At 36.7% G+C, this 20,832-nt stretch overlaps 1 protein-coding gene across 1 annotated transcript in view; it reads right to left on the bottom strand.

Annotated features, from left to right (window-relative positions):
- Positions 1-18,412, bottom strand: part of kazald2 (Kazal-type serine peptidase inhibitor domain 2) — a 29,848-nt gene extending 11,436 nt beyond the window's left edge. The window contains exons 1-3 of the mRNA XM_039751854.1: positions 17,501-18,412; positions 2,029-2,189; positions 1,054-1,201 (exon numbers count right to left, since the gene is read on the bottom strand). Of these exons, the coding sequence (XP_039607788.1) occupies positions 1,054-1,201; positions 2,029-2,189; positions 17,501-17,969 (778 nt within the window). The 5' untranslated portion in view covers positions 17,970-18,412. The remainder of the gene's footprint in view (positions 1-1,053; positions 1,202-2,028; positions 2,190-17,500) is intronic.
- Between the last annotated feature and the right edge of the window lie 2,420 nt (positions 18,413-20,832).

Genomic DNA, 20,832 nt, shown 5'->3' with positions numbered 1-20,832 from the left:
GTGCTACGGAGTTTTGGTGACTTCTATGTTTTTGCTGTGCCTTGTGCCTGTTGTAATCGACCTTGTGTTTTGACCTTTTCCTTTTGGATTGCAATATAGTTTTAGGCAACTCCTTAATGCCTTTTGTATTCATTGAGACCTTCACATCGAGAATTTTTGTAGAAATAAAACCTTTATACTTTTATAAAGTTTCTGTGTTTGCCCATTTATCTAGCCAGGGTTTGGCGGTATAGGCCCTCTAGAGAGTATTTTTGGGACTTAGTGATTTGGGACCCACACAACTACTTTACCATAATATTTAGTGAGGTTATGCAGGTGCACTAAGGAGGCTCGGGAACCATCAAGAACATTACTTTTTTACTTTTTTTTATACATTCTGTAATTCTTTACAGTTGTGCAGGAGAGCATGTTTATCTGAGATCTTCGCAAGGTCCTGAGGAGATGTTAATTCAACTCAGCTGTGGCCACTGAGACATAACAGTTGAACGTCTGCCCATAACATTTTATATCAGCTATCACAGTAATTACATCTATTCTAAATGAATTTATGTCTACCATACTAATGACTTGGGCATGCCATCAAGCAACTCTTTCCTTCCATGGCAATAGACTTGCTTATTGCAGGAATATGGCTTGGTCCCTCATTCATGGTTGATTTCTACCTTGAAACTGATGCTTGCTAGTATAGGCCTGCTGAAGTGAATTGACTGGGTTTAGAAAGAGATGGATATCATGATTTGAAGCCCAGATATTTCAGAAGTCTACCTTAAGTTAATCTAAATTCAAGGCAGTAGGGTACCAGCAGCAGGAACCTGAAAAAGTGAGGTGTCCGGCTATTGCAATCATTCTGAATTAGCTCTGCTTAACTGATTATGTTTGGCATTCATGTGATGTCCATGTGTTACCTGAAAAATACTTTGAAATTAAAAAATAAAACACTGTGTTTTAAAAAATCTAACATCCCACTGTGAATTTACAGTAATATAATAATACTTCCCAAACAACAACAACAAAATCTTGGAAGGCTTCTGCTGTTGTTTTTCACAAACTTACCCATATCAATTATCTGGAGGTTTGCAGAGGCAGAAACCTCTCCATATTTGTTCTTGGCAAAACAGGTGTAGATGCCTTCATCTTCTTTTCGAATCTTCTGTATCTGCAGCCAGCCAGTGATTTCAAAGCGCTGTGGTCCACCTCTGGCCTAAAAAAATAACACAAAATAATTAGAAGTGCAATTAAGCTTCAACATTGTTGTTTTTCTATATGTATATCATGATGTATATTTTGTAGTCTGTCACATGTGTGGTTTATCCACAACTCCGACAAAGAGTTAATATTGGCTTTCTATTGAAGGTAACAGGGAATCATTTTTTTCTCCATCATTCTTTTCATGACTGTATACTATTTCCAAACGTTCTTACTTCGTTACATATTTTTGGAGAACTGCACTCTATCATGTTGGCTTGAGGCACAAAGCAAGAATCAAGCTTGAACAGGATGGTAGTCCATATACACTGCCATTCACTTATATTAAGTTAGTCTAGAGTTACAAATTATTCTAACACATATGTCTTTGGGATTTGGAAATGAAACTGGAGTACACAGGGAAAAATCTATGAATGAACATATAGTGCCCAGGCTGAGAGTTTATCCCCAGTCCCTGGAGGTGTTGCACTGTGCTATCCATATCACAGCTTAAGGTCTTGCATCAGTAGCCTGAGTTGCCTGGCCATTTGGTTTTGTCTCTTCTTATCTTTCTTAAGTTTAATGACGCAGCTAAATAGAACTTCATTATTATTATTTATTAGCATATTTCAAACTGATGATTAGACAAAATATACTAAGAATGTTCTAAAACAAGCCCCAGACACTTGTAAAAAACAGCATTTTTTTTAGTGTTTAGCAGTTTATTAGGACAACACCTTAGGCAGTTTTGGAGTAGCAGCACACCTGTTCATCTTTATGGGTGTTTGGAATTTAATTTCTTTTTAATTCCTTGCTTGCTTTGACTGACCCTGTCAGAATTACCTGCACAGCCATATGGGAATCATCTGCTGGCAAAAAGATGCTCTGTCCTTCCTTTCGCCATTCGACAAATGCCATTGGGTAAGAAGAAACCTCACAGCCAAAGATGACATCACTTCCTTCTACATTTATGATATCACGAGGTGGTGTCGAAATTAAGGGTGCTGTAGAAAAAGATGAGAAGAACTGAGCTGTGTGCATCTTAAAACATACTGTGTGAGTATACTCACACACACTCATGTAAAGTACAAATATTTTAATTTAATTTTTAACATTACTATTTAGTCAGTCAGTCATTTTCTTACAGGGTCACAGGGGGTGCTGGAGCCTATCCCAGCCAGCACAGGGCACAAGGCAGGAACAAACTCCGGACATAGCGCTAGTCCATCGCACACACATACACACAAACCCCAACCAGCACACTAGCGCCAATTTTTTTTATCGCCAATTCACCTAACTTAGGCAAAAGTAAAATAAATCTTTCAATTGCTTTCAGTTTGTTTCTGACTACGATCTTGTGTACAATAAGATGCTCAGATCACTATGCTACAAAACAAGATTAGAACCACTGCAGAGAACAGCAATGAACCACATCCATGAGCAAAAAAAGGAGTTCTGCCCAATCTAGGAATTTTTAAACCCTCTTAATCTTGTTGCAGTTAGAGTGTTAGTATATTTTTTTGCGATAAGTGCTTGGATAAATTTAAAAAGTAAAGGCAATTTGAAAATTACACAGTATCCACAACAGATAGAAACTGACGCAACATAACACGTTTGCATTGTTCAACAATAGCACAATCCTGCATAGGAGTGTCCATGTTCATTTGATGTTGGCTTTAACAAGACTAATGGCAGAGCGCTGTGCTGTGCACGTTCAAACTACCCATAAGCCATCATGAATGTGTTGTATGGTGACAGCTTCTATTCATCGTGGTAACCGTGTAATTTCCCAAATGCTTTTATTTTTTGATTTTAAATTTTTGTTGTTACCACTTCAATGAGATGCCTTCTTATTCATTTGCTTCATGGGCACCATTACTTTGTGTTTTGTCATGGCTGCGGCCATATTATTGTTGGACACTATGCATCTTTGCTACCACTTGATCAGTCTTCGTTTGGAAATTTACTTCTGTGCATCTTCTTATTTAAACTTAACACCACACTGTTTCAAGTGTTTCCAACCTGGATCGAAAACAAAACGTTTTTTGAATTTTTTATTTTTTTTTTGCTTCAGAAGTTAGGGAAAGGCATTTTAGACTAGTGATTTACGTTAACATTTTTTGGATTTTGTATTGAGACTTACCGTTCAACCCATGCTTATTCACAGTCATTTTCCTTTTGTTTTCCCATCTTTCTTCCTCTGTAAGCAATTTGTTTTCCCATAAAGCACAACAGTATGGCACAAAGGTACTTGTCAAGTGCAGGGCACACTCACACATACACCTACCTCACTCATGCCACTCGTACAATTAACTTTAACTTGTGAAACGTGGATGGAAAACTAGAATACCAGGGAATGACACATGCAGGCAATGTGCAAATGTGTAGACTCCAAATAGTCAGTGGCTGAGCCAGGATTTAAATGCGGTATTTTTGCATTTGTAAAGTAACTGCAATAAACTGTGCCACCCAATCTACAGTAGATGCATTTTTGTTTTTCTTTTTCAATTTTAAAATAATGTTTTCAGCATATTTTACTCTTATTTATTTGATTGACTTGTGGTCTGTTATATTTTTTTCTAAATAAACAAGATTTAATATTTATTATTATTTTACATAAATGCATCAAGAATACTTTGTCAAAAAAGGACTGTGGAGTTTTAGGGCAGCAACACTAATCAGTGTGCCCATGTAGTGAGCGCCACCCTGATAAGCTGATAGAACTGAATATGTTTAGTCTTAACCTGAGACTTCTACATGGTGCATTGAAAATGTTCTAAGGCACTGCAGTTTTAGCCAGCAGAATACTAATACAATACAATGCGATTTATCTTTGTATAGCCCAAAATCACAAAAGAAGTGCAGCAATGGGCTTTAACAGGTCCTACCTTTTCACAGTCCCCCAGCCTTGACTTTCTAAGAAGAAAAGAAAAAAGTCCCAAAAAAATTCTAGTAGCAAGAAAATGGAAGAAACCTTGGGAAGGGCAGTGCAGTTCAAAGAGAGACCCCTTTGCAGATAGGTTGGGTGTGCAGTGGGTGTCAAAAAGAAGATAATGCATGAACTACTTAATGACAGAAAGGAAGCATTTCAGTACACAATGGCAATCTAAATCAAGCTCCCCAGTTACGTTGTTCATGGATTGATAAAAACTGGCTGGAGGAATTATACTGCAGTAGACTGCCGCCCTGCCCGGAGTTTGTTTCATACCTTGCGCCCTGTGTTGGCTGGGATTGGCTTCAGCGGACCCCCGTGACCCTGTAGTTAGGATATAGCGGGTTTGATAATGGATGGATGGATGGATGGATGGATAGATGGATGGAGGAATTATAAGATAGCAAGTAGCTAATTTGTAGTATTTCTTACATTCTTATGTTATGCAGAATTCCCTTCACTCTATTTCAAGTACTATGTCTGCTCTGTAATGTCACTTCCCAATACTCTTTCAGGAATTGTTTTTCGGTGTCACTTCTCCCCATCTCACTTATGAACTAATGTCTTATGTTGAAAAGAGCTTGTCTTTGTTTTCATGTTCTTATTCTCACTGAATGTGTTGTTATGTCAGGGTTTGGTTGGCTCACAGAAGGGTTCCTCACTTAGTTCAACACTTCTGAATTATGCCATTCTAAATTAACTTTCTATTTAAAAAAAAAAACACAATATTCTCTTTTCTTTCATTAAACCAAAGTTAAAACAGATGAAACGAAAGAGTGTTTAAGTTCAATAATAGGACAAGTGGGACAGGATAAGCACAGGATCTTATCTTGTTTGACATGCTGTCATAAAAATGCAGGTTAGTGCTCCATTAAATAGTGCAATGCCAGACTGTTTTGTCTGCTGCATCAGAAGAGCTTCCTCAACAAGCTCTTTTATTTATGTAAAATGTTTTCGCTTGGCTACAAAATTTTATTTTTCCTCTTTTTGTGATAATATCATTTTGAAAGAAGCTTTTTAAAGCATTATGTCAGGTACTTGAGATTTGTTTAACCTATTCAAGAGCGACTCAAAGCCAGTAGTCAAATATGTGCAGCTCTTAACATCACATTTAGACGAGGCTGCTATCTCTTCATTGATGTTATGTGGATTTATTATTTGAGTGTTTAATCATTTGCTGGATGTGTCTGATGTCGGTTTAAGTTCTGGTTTTGGGAGAAGAAAACTAAATAACTTTACCAGTCCTCTGATGCACAGCATATTAACAAAGAATATAGAATGGTAGTTTGAATTCAGTGTGCCTTCTATTGTATGTATAGTATGGCTAAAACCATCCTTTCTCATGTTTAAAAAAATGATCCTAGAATGTATTTGCACAAACGTGAACAAACATTTCCAAAACTACTGAAATGATTTGCCTTCAATAGTTTTTTTTTGTGAAAATTGACAGTGCTATCTGGGAAAGACATTCAGCAAGGTCAGGATATCACATTCAAAACAAGGTTTAAGGGTAAATACTTAATGCTTTCACAGCAAAATGTTAGTAAAAGATCACCAATGAAATGTTGACTTTGTTCATCTTTAAGGATTCTAGTAATTATCGTCATGCCAAATATAAAGTAGTCTAATGGCCTAAAGACAATAATAATAATAATAATACATTTTATTTATATAGCGCCTTTCCCATGCTCAAGGACAAAGTCATGTCTGAATAAATTTATTATGAATTTAAGACTTTTACCATTTCATCAGCAGACCAAGCCACTACCAATTCAAATTACTTGGAAAGTTATTTGTCAGAACTGAGTGAAATACTGGCTAGAAGTTGCCAAATATTCGATTACATTACATTATGTGGGCCATTGTAAGCCAAGATTTGTGTAGATTAAAATAAATGGAATGGTAACTTTGAAAAGAGGTTGTGTAACACTGAGTATGAAAGTGTTTTTAAAATGTGCAGTTCTATATTCATTGTGGCTTATTAGTCATTGGTTACCCAATGAGATTCGTAGCTTGCTTCAGTGTCCCATATGCGTGAGAAAATATTGTCTATTACACGTCATAAATTAAACATAAATTAAACATGTTTAGGCCCTTGGATAAGTTTAATGCAGCAAAGTCAAGGTAAGTGACGAACAGTAAAGAAAAGAATTCTGAAGATGGAACTCAGGCAAAGGGGTTGTGAGATTCCAGAGCAAACTGTTTTAGAGCAATATAATTAAATATGATATATATATATATATATATATATATATATATATATATATATATATATATATATATATATATATATACATGACTGGCACAACAAAGCTGTTGGCTAAGTAAAGATGCCCAATGGACGGAGTGGTCTTCATTTGTTTCTTGTTTATTGTATCTGATCATAAGTAGTTAACATGGAGACACTCTTTATTAGAGAATCCTCTTGATCCCCTTGATGGAATAAATTCAGAACATTTATATCCTGTCTGGCTAATTATTATTTTGTATCACCTTCTCACACATCTACCAATCTACCATATTGAAACATACTACCTTTTGCTTAATATTAAATATATTTTCATATCCTGGCCATCATTTTTGGTTAAAAGATCAAGGTTCTTTATGGTCATATGCACAGAATAACATTAAGCCACAATGGGCAATGAAATGTTTTGAAACTAATCTCAGTCAGCTATTAAACATGCATAGGAATATTAACATGGGACAGAGATAATAGACATTAAATGGCAAAATACAATTGTAATATATGAGAAGTTTTATAAATACTAGTAGAGTGAGTAAATAATAAGTAAATGATTAAATCAAATTAAACCAATATGGTACAGTAACCATAAATCTTACACAGTTACTGCCATGTGTAAAATACTGCATTAAGAAAATTGCATAAGACAGCTATTATTTGACAGTTAGAATAAGTACAAGTATTGCACAGACAATACCCTGAAAAGTGAATGCAGGTAGTTAAATAACAGCAAGTCATGTATTCAGTGTTACTGAGGAGCCTGATAACCTCCGGCTAAAAGAAGCGCCTACCAGGTTAAACGGATTGTATGCTGGGTGGCTGAAGTCATTAATGATCCTCAGAGCCTTCCTTTGGCAGCATGTCTGGTAAATGTGCTGTTTAGCTGACATCTCTCTACCAGTAATGCGTTCCACAGTCCTTACCACCCTTTGACGGGCCTTTGTGGTCCTGAAGCAAGCAGCTGTCAAACCTTATGTAATGTAGATGGACAGAATGTGCTTTACAGTGTAACTGTAAAAGTTTGTAAGAGTATCCCATGGGGAAGACAGATGGTCGCTATAATGCTCTAACCCGACATAGACAGACGCTAGAGACACAAGTCCAAAAAACACATGTGAATTTATTTATATACAGTGTCCCCAACAGCCCAATCACACACTTTACTTTCTTATTTTCTCTTTATCTCTCAGTCCTTTTCTTTTCTCCTCCACTTCTTCTCAGCAAGCTTTACCCTCCTCCACCTAAATCTGCCTCCCAGAGTAACGACAGCTGGCTAGTTTTATAACGTTCTGGAAGCGATCCAGGTGCTGTTGACCTACTTCTGGCAGCACTTTCAGGTGTGACGGAAAACCCACTCAAGAGAGCTCAGCAGCTGTTGCAGCACCCCCTGGCGGCACCCTCAGATCCCAACAGGACTGTAACCAACTCCAACGCCAATGAAGCCCTGCGGGAGTCCGAAGCACCTCTGCAACCCAGGGGGGCTGCCATCTAGCAGTCCGGGGAAGGTAACACTCTGAATAGGATGGCTCCCCCGGTACTTCCAGCGTGGAGGCGTCCTGGCTGTGCAAGGGTCCCAGCCATCAGCCACACCTGGTTTATAGACAAATTTCTTTAAGGAAACTGAGATGCTGGCTTGTAGTCCTGATCGTTTTTTGTGTGTGCAAAGACCAAGTCAAATTACCTGTAATACATGTGCCAAGAAACTTGAAGCAATTCACCCTTTCTACTTTCATACCATGAATGTACAAGGGAGCATAGACAATTCTCCTCTGCTTCATATACTCCACAAACATCTCTTGGGTTTTATTGATATTGAAAGAGAATTAGTTATCCTGGCACCACCTTTCAAGGGTTTTGAATGATTTGTGTATTTTAAATGAAGCTGTAACTATATAAGGATTATAGAAGTCTAGAACAATTTTATTATTAGCTTTCAATGGATTGTCACAATTAATGACCTCACTGCTCACACTTATGCTAACAGTGGTCTTCTTGTCAGGTGCAAGCACTGTGTGTCATATCAAATCCACATGAACACCATAAAATCATGTTTCACTGTATGTTATATATGAGTGTATATATTATAGTGGGATGTCTGGCTGAGTCAAGGACTGAAGGGTATAGTGTTAGTTCAGAACAATGGCAGGGCCTTATGACAATGGAGAAAAAGTAGGCTCTGAGGGTGAAGATGTTTGTCATTGTGCCAGGAAAGAAAAAGGAAGCTGCCTTACTACATTCAAAGAGAATTCCATGGAAGTAGTTACTCCAGGAATAAAGAAAGAGGAGAATGTCAATGGGGATGAAAGATATTTCAACATATCTGGCATGCCAATAGGTGACAGCAATGAGGTTCAGTACACAAAAATGGAACACTGCTGTTTATATACACTACCGGTCAAAAGTTTTACATCATTTTCATTTATCCAGTTATCCATTGAATAACTTGAAATCAAACAAATATAAGTGGTAAACATCCAGAATGAACATCCAAAAACTAAACAATTATGCAATTCCCAGAGTTATACAAAAAGACCTTTTTGGAGAACAAACAATAGGTTAACAACTTAGAACTTTTCGGCAGCATAGAAGTTAATTAAGTCTTCAAAGCTGATCCAAACAATTCTTACATGTATCCCAACATTTGCTGATTACTTACAAAACCTCTCTCTGTAAAAATGTAGTGCTGGAACAAACTGTGTTTCTGTACCCTCTGAAACATTATTTTGGCAATATTGCCCCATATATTACTATCATAATGGCAAGGAAAAAGCAATTCACAGTGACAGACAGACCATTAAACCTCTTAAATGTGTAATTCTTTCCTTTTGAAAAATTGCAAAGAAAGCCAAATTGTCAATGAGAGCAGTTTCCTGCAACTTCAAAAGGAACTTGGAAACCAAAGAACACTTAAGAGGAACAGGTCTGGAAGACCCAAAGCCTCAATAAAATCAAAAGACAACTTTCTGAGAGTCAATAGCTTGCATGATAGGCACCTCACCGGACAACTGATTTAAGCATAAATTAACAGTGGTTGTAGTAAGCAAATGTGATTTTCAAATATGGAGAGAAGAAGAGAACAGATTTGATAGGTCAAATGGCACTAAGAAAGCTATGGCTAAAATGACTAAATATGAAGATGTTTTCCTGGACCAGGAACCACCTCCAATCTGGTTGCACAATTCACTCCTTTCCTTCCACCCTCACCCAAGATGTCACACACACATATTGATATAATATACTGTATATACTGTTACACACATTCAAGTAGGAGGAAGCTGTATGGAGCAAGTGAGGTTAATTCCACACCAGGCTAGGGGGTGGCGGGGTGCACTAAACCTTCGTATGTTAACCTGTCTGATTCATCCCTGAAGACGTCACTTTTGGTTCCAGCGCCCAGAAGCACATCACTTCCGATTCTGGTGCCCAGTAACACGTCACTGCTGGTTCCGTTACATCACTTCCGGTCTTGGCATTTAAAGCCACCATCTTAACAACAGTTATTCAGTCTTGTTTTGGACTCCATCATAGACACATCTGTGCTAATTTTCAAAACCCATTGCAGCCAGAGATATTATATGGGTGGCTGCCCCAAACCTTTTTAAGTGTGCCGAGTCTAATCATTTCACAATACTTTATATATGCATTGTCACGCACATGCGTATGGGAGACAATTTAAGGGCTTTGGTGATGGTAATTACTTGCCAGACCAGGGGGAGACACTGTGTATTAATGCTACCACTTAAAGCATATCTTTACTTCTATTTCATATTTCTAAGCAGTGTGTTTTCTGCAGAAATTCATTAATCTATTTTCCCCAATAGTCAGAGTCTTCAGTGACAGCATCAGAAGGAAACTAGGAACCAACCCTGGAAATAGTGCCAATCCAATTCTGGATACGGTGGCAGTCCATTGCAGAGCAATGACACATCCACCCAAAATTATGAAATGCCAACATAGATTTGTCAATTAACCTAACCTGCATGTAGAGTCCTTGATAGGAAAGCTCTGCAGACACAGAAACAATGTGTAAGCCCCACATATACTATGACCAGTTTAGGATTCATATCCAGTCTAGCAGATCATTGAGGCAGCAGCCCTAATGCTAATTATATATATATAATATAGTATAATAATATATAATATATATATATAATGGCGATGACAGTTACCAGCTAGACCAGGGATTGGCACTATGTTCTAATGCCTTCTCTTCTCCTCCCTCTGCAGAACAGACGATTGACAGCGACTCCATCTCTGACGTCACTTCAGTGTCCATCCCACCTGGCCCCTCCCCTTTCTGTCATTTGAAATCATAATTGGCCATTTTGTTTGTCTGAAAGGACTACTCCACATTTACTGCATGTTTCCTTTATTTTGCAAACTCAGTTATACAGGGTGACCAAGGTGGTGCCTCAACTCTTTTTCTTTGCTTGTGCCCTATTTTACAATATATATACAAATACAAATGCAAACACTGTATAACACAAACTTAGCACAGGAAAACTAAAGATAAAACCATGCAGCATCACTAAGCCTGCTTATACATACCGCGTAACTGCTTTCTACTATGTGTCTCTCTCTTTCTCACTCTCACATACACCTTACATGTCTTCTACCCGCATATGACACTTTTTTCCAAATTCTAATTCTGATACTGCATTCAAAATGACCTCTGACATATGGTTCCCATTTATGCCTAAAGAGTGAATTTCTGTCTTAAAAGTCTCCTCTGCAATCAGGGGCAACCTTGGGTAACGCCACAGCAGACTAAAGCTCAAAGTTTAGTTTGAGTTTTCAGACAAGTTTAAAGATCCAAATCTTCAAGGCATCTATCCCACTTCCTGACATCTTAAAATTTCAACACAGTCCCCGTTCATCCAGTCTTCGACTATGTTGTGGATCTTTAATGGTCAGGAATTTTTTTTTTCAATCATCTTGCCTCTTGCATTCTCTACCATGGCATTTGCTGGGCCGCCTATCTTCTAACATCCTAGGATGACATTGTATGCTTTCACTCATTCCTCTGAAAACTCTTTTTTTTTGCATTAGTGAACTCCATGAACACCTGACAGGGTCTGATGGCCCTTGGTGGCAGCTACCTGTCCAACAGGCTGATGCCGCCATGTCAATGAGGGTCTCTCACTCTCTCTGTCTCTCTCTTTATGTCTGTCACTCATCAACTTTAAAGCCAAACACATACAATTATAAAGGAACAAGTGAAGCATGTTTTTGTTGCTGAGATCACATGTAGGTAAATTAAAATGAGATGTGCTCTGCTGTAAGTTAATAATGTTATTTTAATAACGCAGTGTATACAAGGAGTTTAAGCCAAATGTACAAGTTTAGTATATTCTGGTCAAACAGATATTTAGATTCAAATGCCCATCCATCCATCTTCTTAACACACTTGTCCAGGACTGGGTCGCAGGGCAGCTGAAGCCTACCCCAGCAATCATTGAGCACTGGGTAGGAACAACTCCTGGACAGGGTGCCAGTCTATTGTAGGCTAAGATCCAAATATATATATAGGTGCTGTATTAGAAGTACTGTATATAAATTTGTAATGTATGAGCATTACTGCAATGATAATAACTTTTGTCTTGATATACTTTATTAATCCCCAAGGGGAAATTACCTTTTTGCATGACCTTAAGGGAGTCAGAGTGCAGGGTCAGACATTGTACAGCAACCCAGGAGCATATTCAGGATAAGGGCCTTGTTCAATGGCCTAATGCAGTAGGATTCCTTCTGGCAGTAATGGGATTTGAACTGGCAATTTTCTAGATATTAGTGGAGATCCTTAGCCACAAAGCCACCACTCTGTCCCATATTAATAATAATAATAATAATGCATTTTATTTATATAGCTCCTTTCCCTTTAAGTGCTTTAATGTAATTAAGGCTACAAATGTGGATGTGTAAAACACAGCTTTATTATCCATGTTATCATGACACTGAACTGTGGTATTTTTAATTCCAGCTGTCATATTTAACTTAATGTGGGTTGTAAGATCAATTTGGAATAAAATGCACAGTCAAAACAAGGTTTAGTTATAATTCAGCATGTAACAGTACGATCACTAATCAGTGATCAGTGTATATAATCTCATTTTTTACGATATAATTGCAAATACTGCATATTGCAGTTTGTCAATGAATGTTTAAATAATCAATGTTTGCAGCATAACCAAATAAATCAAGCCATATATTTTTCAGCTTAATGTAAGAAAGGTTGCAGTTTTCTATACAGGTTTACAGCCTTTATATAACAAGTAAAAGAATATTATAATACTTGTGCACACACAAAGCCGTGTAAACATCTGCGGAAGACAGAATAATAAAATCTAAAAGTTAAGCATAATCTGTAATGCAAAGTATTTAGGCCCAACTCTTAACAGTTGAAAGTAGAAGTCAAGATGGCTGTCACCTAGAACAGAATAAAAGCAATGGGGCAATTAGCAGTCACATGCAAGTGTGGACAGTCTTTCAGTGGTGTTTGGGGTCACCGTGTCAGTTCTTTCAGCTTATTTTCACAACTGAGAATCTGTAAGCGTCTGACGTTGTGGATGATATATTAGCAATTGTTGTGCTAATGCACTTTATATTAATGGCTTTTTGAACTAGGGTCAGATTTTGAAGCCATTGTTAACTTCTGGATATATCAATAGCTGTCTATTGTTGTGCATTTATGTCTTCTATTTAGGTCAACAGTTTTTTATGCAACTAAGCTCTAACAATTTCTTAGTTTGCAAAGACACAAAATATGCAGGGTCCTCATAAATCTAACAAACACTAGCATGCAACATTTTAGTGAACGTTTTAATTGGTATTCATTTTTACTTGTTTGCGTATATTTAGAACACACAACCTCTCCATTTTTTACACAAGATATTGGCTCATTACATGCTCAGACTCAAATGCAACTCAGTTGTACTTTACAATTTACGGACTATATCGGAATCACAGACTGTGAGATTAGTTATTATGGCCACCTCTCAGCTCCTGGAAACTGTTTGAAACTGTCTGCTAATTCTTCTGATACTCTGGGTACTTCTGATATTCCCAATATATGTGTTAGATTAATTGATGTGTGTGAATTGAGTGTGAGTGTACTTGGTTATTGCCAAATAGGTTTGATTCCTGCCTTCTGCCTGTTGCTGTCAGACTTTCCAGCATCTCCTAATAATCATTTAAAAGTAAAATCCATTTTTAAAAATGGGTTTATGGGTAAAATATATACAGTCTTGAACAAGCGTCTCAGGACACAGAAGAAAATTATTTTTTAAAGTCATTATCTGTACAGTAAGTGCATAATGTAACACTAGAAAAATATAAATAAACACTATCACAATAAAACTACCAAGTCTTAAGTCAGTATTTCAGATGGGTTCCTCTGAAATGCAAAACTGTGGCACTTCACCTAAGTGCACTGCTATATAATTTTGTCAAGTAGTCTCCTTCCAAGCAGAAGGATGTCCCATCTTCTTTTCACTTGGACTGCATTTTGTTCATCACCCTATTCCAGTTATCCCCCATATCTTTTTGACGGCCAGCCTAATCCTGTTAATGTTTCTCATGCTTTTGTGTCTGAGGGACACCTCCAAAGCTCATCACAGGTACATATGTAATACCCCACTGGAGCAACAGAGGGTGCTGCCGCTGACAGACTTGTCTCTCTCATTCTTTCTTCGACCCAGGGAAAAGGGTAACTAGCTACGTGGAACCAGAAGTAAACAGGAGGACGCACCCCAGATGTCAGCATTTCATTTGGAATCAAACCTTTTAGAAAGACAGACATTCCCTAGACTGTTTTTGACAGCCATAGAGGCGATTTTTGTTTATTTCAGTACCATCAAGTACCTATTTGTTTTCTACGCTAGAAAAACAAAGAGGGCAACCTGACTGACACTGCAACAGTTTGCAAGGGCTAAGAATCTTTTGTTTCACCCATCCACAACTCCTGTTCCATCAGGAGTCTTCCTGTCTAATTTGGTAATAAGCGTGTAAGCAGTGTGTTTGGGGTCATTATTGTGATGAAACATGACATTTCTGTTTAAGGCTCATGGTACTGCATGATGAATCAAAATTTGTTCCTATTTCTTAGCAGTTGGTATTCTATTGAATTTTAGCAGATCCAATACACTCTGCTAGTTATTGTTTCAGCATTATTAGATTTTATGATGCTTTTAGATTACATTCTCATTTGTTGTATTAATGCTGTAATTGTATGTTACACTACTACCGTATATTATTTGACCAGTTAAGCCTAGCCACCATCCCCTTCATCACAACTAACCTTCCATTAAACCTTTGCAGCACATCACTTGACAACAGCCTGGTGAGTTCACATTGCAACTCGACTGAGTGAGTATGAGAATGTATCAGTATCCGTTTTTTGCACTTTAAAGCTTCAATCACAAAGCTGGCATTTTAACATTTTGTTATTATTTATGTGTATCCATCCATTCAGTGGCATGATTTCATTCCACATCACAGAGTTGTGTGCCTTGATGGTGTCTTTGCATGAGTGTGCCCTGTGATGAAGTGACACCTGTCCAATGTGGGTCGCTGCCTTGTGCCCAATGCTGCTGGGGTTTGTCCAGAATTGGAATCAGCAGGCCAGTAAATGAATGGATTGACTCTTTCCCTTTAAACTCTTTAAACAGGTTATTTGCAGAATTCTGGTGCTGAATATATTCATTGCTTTTTGTTAAATATATGTGTTTCTTTTTTAAAATAGACGTTTGAAATCTTTCCACAAATCCCCATTTATGTTATTGTTCCATTCTGTATTTTACAGTTTCTTTCTTTTCTTCCTTTCTTTTCTTTAGCAACTCAACCTTTTATATTAAGATTATTTCCATAATAATAGAATTTTTTTAGAAATCTATTACTTAGTCCACTGCTCTTCACAGTTCAATTTAGTTTTATTTGTTTTCTGTTATCTTTTCACTTTTTGAATTATTTATTTGAACACAGCATGATTCAGTAATAAATGCCTATTGTGAACGCTTGGTTCCTTGTCATGCCTTGTGTTGACTCTGGCTTTGTGAAGGTGCTATACAAATATTGTTTGTAAGAGAGTGCTGGGTAAAATGGTGCTAATTTCACAACACACAGAATCCTTCTTAACATCTGTGAAATCAAGCAGGGTTGTTGTAATCTCGCACTCTTGTAAGGACTATTGCTTTCAAAGGGCTTTCATTTGTTACATTCTCTGAGGTGTCGAGAGCAATCTGAGTTGTTCATATGTAAAGTTTCACATGGAGATTCATGTGGGGTAGTTTATCTCAACTCATCACAGATACATTTTTCTATCATCTCTGTCTACAAGGCTAATCATTCAGGTCATTTACAGCTACACAGTAGTGTCACACCCTGAGACCCAGCAGGGTTTGTAATCCATTGATCAGCAGGCTAGAAACTCACGTAGTGTTAAACCAGTCTCATGCTAGCAAACTACTAATTAGATTTTTTTCTGTCATTAGTGACAATTTAGTGTTTATGGGGCTAAAAGACTTAAAGTTAAAATGTATAGCAAGCAAATCAGTAGAACACACTGTAGTACAAAATTTTCTCTGCTTCTTCTCTGCTTGAATATTGGGTGCAACTGATTAATTCTTGCTTGATTTTTATTTTCATAAATGTATTGTTTGTCTTGGTATATTCAATGGTTTTTAAAAAGAATTTCAATTTACTCTTTTAGCCACATCTATCTATCTATCTATCTATCTATCTATCTATCTATCTATCTATCTATCTATCTATCTATGTTATGTGCATTTGGGTTGAAGAATTATTACTTTTGTAATCATGAATTATTAAATTTATAGTGTTTTCTTTTACCTAATTTTAATCAGAAAGCAATTTTGCATAATACTTTTGTGCTATACAGTATTACATTGCAAAGATTTGCAGTTGATTTTGTATTTGTATAAGGATGTGATGCTTATGCATTTAACTAATTATGTTTTTCTTAATGTACACAAATAGGCATGCAAAAGCTGTTTTCTTTACCAAATCCTTTTTTCCCTTAGAATTCTTGAAGTATGCAAGTGGCAGTAACATCAGCAAAGGTGTATAGGTAATATAAAGCTTGATGACACTTTCATTCAATTATTTGTGGTAAAGAATGAAATACAAAATCCTGAAACGTATGTGGAAGCTCAAAAGGGACAAGAAATTCAACTGGATCTTCTTATTTGTGTGGCACATAAGTAAACTTAACTTTTGAATATTACTTACCGAAGCATATTTTTTTTTTACTTTTCAGGTATATACTGAAAAAACACCTACCACTATAAATCTGAATGTTTGTAATGTTCAGTTACCACAAATGTTATAGAATTAGGTCTAACAATTTGCATTCATGTAGTTTACAAATGGTAATTTCAACTAATAACCAAGTAAACACTTTTCACAGAAAACAGACACCCATTGATAAGCTTTAACTGTGAATAATTGGCGCATACAGGCTCAGTTGCTGCCTTGCTTGCAATGTTGCTGGGATAGTCTCCAGCTCCCTACAACCCTCTAATTTAGGTTAAGTAGGTTAAAAAAAAGGGATGGATGAACAGCAGAGTTTCCACTTTGTATTATTCACACAAGGCATACTCTATTTGAAGGTGTAAATAAGTGATAAGAAATAAAAAACACAGTACTGTATACTATTTCCCCTAAACACAATACTACTATAATTAACCTTGCTGGTTAATGTACACAAGAAAGCTCACTTACACCAGGCAAATTCATATACCACAGGAGAAAATGAACATACCCAGTGACAGACCACACAGACTCGGGTAGAACATGCAAGCTCTACTGTGGCAGGGAGGAAATCAAAACCAGTGAGGCAGAAATGCTCACCACATTAAGCCATTCAAGATATGGGAATGAAAACTGATCATATAATAAAGGACTGCTCTTTTATTAAATCACATTATACATGATACATACATTTCAGTAACTCATCACTATGTCTTTGGCTACCTAATGTATTTCAAATATTTGAGCATAATTTTCACTCTTATTACAACAACTGTTAAGTAAAATGACTTGTCATAAATATTTCTTAGGATAAGTATAAGTACTACAACATTACTGTATATAAATGTTATAAATAATATATAATATCTCACCTGTTTTGCAGGGCCCTTTGTGAGAAATTGTCAGGTTTTCTCTTTTTGTCTGCTGGATTTTAGCTTCTCGTAGCTTGCAGATGTTCGCATAGGTTTTCCCGTCTGTTCCACAGATGACCTCTTGGTTGGTGCACACACACTGTGGAACAGGGACTTCTCCAGCAGAGAGATCTTCATCTTGGATCTCACACTCCAGATCTTCCCCACATCTCCCATAGAAATTGCTTGAGGCATCAAGGTCACAGAGTTGGCCCTCTGCATTTCCACACTCCCAGCAGCATCCACAGTGATCCCGCACTAGCCCAGCTGGGCATCCCACAGGAGGTCGACACAACTCGACCTGGCATTTTGGGCAATCCTCAGCTTCTTCCAGCAGCCGTTGCCATTCCAGCTGCTGGAACCTTTCAACTGGAATGCTGTGTGCAACAGCCAGTGCAATAACCCCTACAATGAACATCCTGCAAACCATTTTCTGTCCAAAAAAAAAACACTTCGGAGAACAGTACAAAAAATAAAAAGAAACTTTTTGCTACTCCTTTGTTTTCCTAAATCATTAATTTTTCATTGGTATTATTAACTCTATGAATACAGTTAAAAAAGAATACAACATGAGATTACCTGAACTGTCGTTACAAGAGCTTCTCTGAGTATTCTTTACTTTGCTCTCTAAGAAGAAACTTTTTTTTTTCAAATGTTAAAAGCAAGTTAGTTGGTCACTCAGTTTTCTTCATTGCAAAGTTCTTCAGATTTCCTTGCATGCAAACCTATAATCTTTTCCTCTCCTGGACGACTATGCCTAATAATAAATGGTTTCTTCTCACAAGTAATCCTAATCAGTGCTGTTTCAAAAGCAAAAAAGAACCAAATGAATAAAGAAAAGCCTTCCCTGTCCAGGTGCTGTACTTTAAATTGGGGCTAAAGGCTGAAGTGAGATTTGTGGGAGGAGGCAAGTTTTCCTTCTGTCCAATAGAGTCTTTTGTTAATAGCCCTTTGTTTAAACAGCTAACAACAATGTGCCTCAAAACAGCTCCTTTTTTATGGAAATGTACCCCTCCACACTCACACATACTACTTCACCTCACCCACCATAAACAAACGAAGAAGTCAAACTTTAACAGTTCAAGAATTAACTGTTTGCTTTTTTGACAGGTTAGAAAAGGCCATTATTGGAGATGAGCCTTAGAATGTAAATTTGAATAGATAGATAGATAGATAGATAGATAGATAGATAGATAGATAGATAGATAGATAGATAGATAGATAGATAGATAGATAGATAGATAGATAGATAGATAGATAGAAAGGCTGTCTGCTACTTTATCTTAGTAGATAAAATAGTTAACGGCAATATATGTAAAAATGTGAAACAATTAAATGTGAACAACACAAATATTTCAGGAATTATGCAAAAAATAAATAGCTATAAGAAGAAGATGATTGCATCCAGTATTAGTTAAGGCCATTAAGAACAGAAAACATAAATAATTAGAAATTTCTCTTAAGCGTTTTTCCAGTAATTTCAATATCTATATTTTAAGTTAGACAGTTGATCCTCATTTGAGGAAGGAATGAGTTTTTATAACATTTTAACTGCTAGGCGTTTATGAATATGAATATTTTTTATGCTTCAATGTTTGACATCTTAATCTTATTTTTTAGCAAGTTATAAAATCTAATAAAACATGTTTTTCAAGCTAAGTTTGAATGTAATCTGCCTTATTAAACAAGATATTGAATTGCCAACAGCTTTTTCAAAAGAAGCTATCAGTAATGGGGATGGTGTTTGAGAATCAGAGTTTATTATGTGTTAATGCTGGGATGGCGATTGAAATATTTAAAAGAGTAATAATAATAAGTGAGGTATTTTGAAATGGGTGCCTGAGGATTTTTATTTATTTATTTATATTTGGAATGAAGTTTGAGAGAATGTATTAATTTTTCCTAGATTACCCTGAAACAACAGTGAAAATGCACATGTTCTATGCTATTAAGTACAATCATTAGCAATAGGTCATTCATTCACACTTGTGCGTTCAATGAAAAGCACTTCAGCGTCTGCTCAAAGATAATCAAAGCTCTTGTTCTTAATTTGCATGAACATTGTCATTAGATTGCTAATAAAAATCCTAATGAACCTGAAAGTAGACTCTGTAGATTCTTATTGGACTAGTAAGAATTGATCATTCTGATGATATTATTGATAGCAAACAGATCTGGTGGAAACAGCCTTGATAAGGAAAAGAAGGTTAAATAATAACACTAAATAATTAATTTAACTACTAATTCTTTATTCACATAATTAAGAAGTAATAGTTCTAATATTTCAGCCGCGAGCTGGATTAAGCAGGTTCATTCATGGAAGTGTGGTGGTCAGTAATGCTGCCTCACAGATCCAGAAATCCCAGGCCTGGACACTGCCTGTGTGGTGTCCATGCATTCTCCATGTCTCTGCGTGGGTTTTCTCCCTCACCCTAAAGATGAGCATTTTAGGTTAATCAGCATCCATAGACTGACCAGCATGAATGTGTCCTGCAGTGGTCTAGAGTCCTGTGCAAGGTTGGTTTCCACATTACATTTGATACTACCAGGGTAGACTTTCCACAACTCAGAAAAGAAAAGTTTCAGTTTAAAAAATACAAATACAAATATCAAGCACTTTAAACGTGTTTCTACATAAACTCACACTACTGTACATAACGGGGCTCAAAGCAGAGCACTCAAGTGTCCCAGTAGGCAGTGGCAATAAAAGGTTCTTCCTTGAGCTCGGTTGGCTATGGTGCCTGTTTTTTGCTGCGCCTTACGTAGAGCTCAGTACCTGAGAGGATCCAAGTTGGATTAATGCTTGTCAATTACTAGCTTTCACATTGTCTTTCACATATAAATTGTTCACTAAACAATTCTGCACTTGAACTAAACAGTCAAACCTGGGGCCAAAATCAGTGAAAAACACTAAGCCATTGTTCATTATAAGGTTGAAATAGAATGAAATTCCTTGTACTGTACTTCCACCTTTTTTTGTTTGATTGAGCTTGCTGACTGTTTTTTAATGACTTTATGAGAGTGACTGTTTTAAAAGATACATTGAAAAATAAAGAATTAAACAGCTGTGTTTATTGCAAGAGGTATCACAGCAGGATAACTCATTTTTTGTATAATAACCAACATAATTGTTTTACTGAATACATGAAAAATCAAGCAAAACAAATTGTTTTAATTAAACCTCAATATCTATGAAAATCACATCTACTGACAAAAGCAGTGCTAACAACGTGGGGTGCTGTCAGATGAAAACCATTACAATAGACATTTTAATGTGCAAAATACAGCCTTAT

The sequence above is a fragment of the Polypterus senegalus genome, chromosome 4, assembly GCF_016835505.1.
Source record: "Polypterus senegalus isolate Bchr_013 chromosome 4, ASM1683550v1, whole genome shotgun sequence".
NCBI classification, from domain to species: Eukaryota; Metazoa; Chordata; class Cladistia; order Polypteriformes; family Polypteridae; genus Polypterus; species Polypterus senegalus.
The sequence above is the reverse complement of the archived record's forward strand: the minus strand, read 5'-3'. Positions and strand labels throughout refer to the sequence as shown.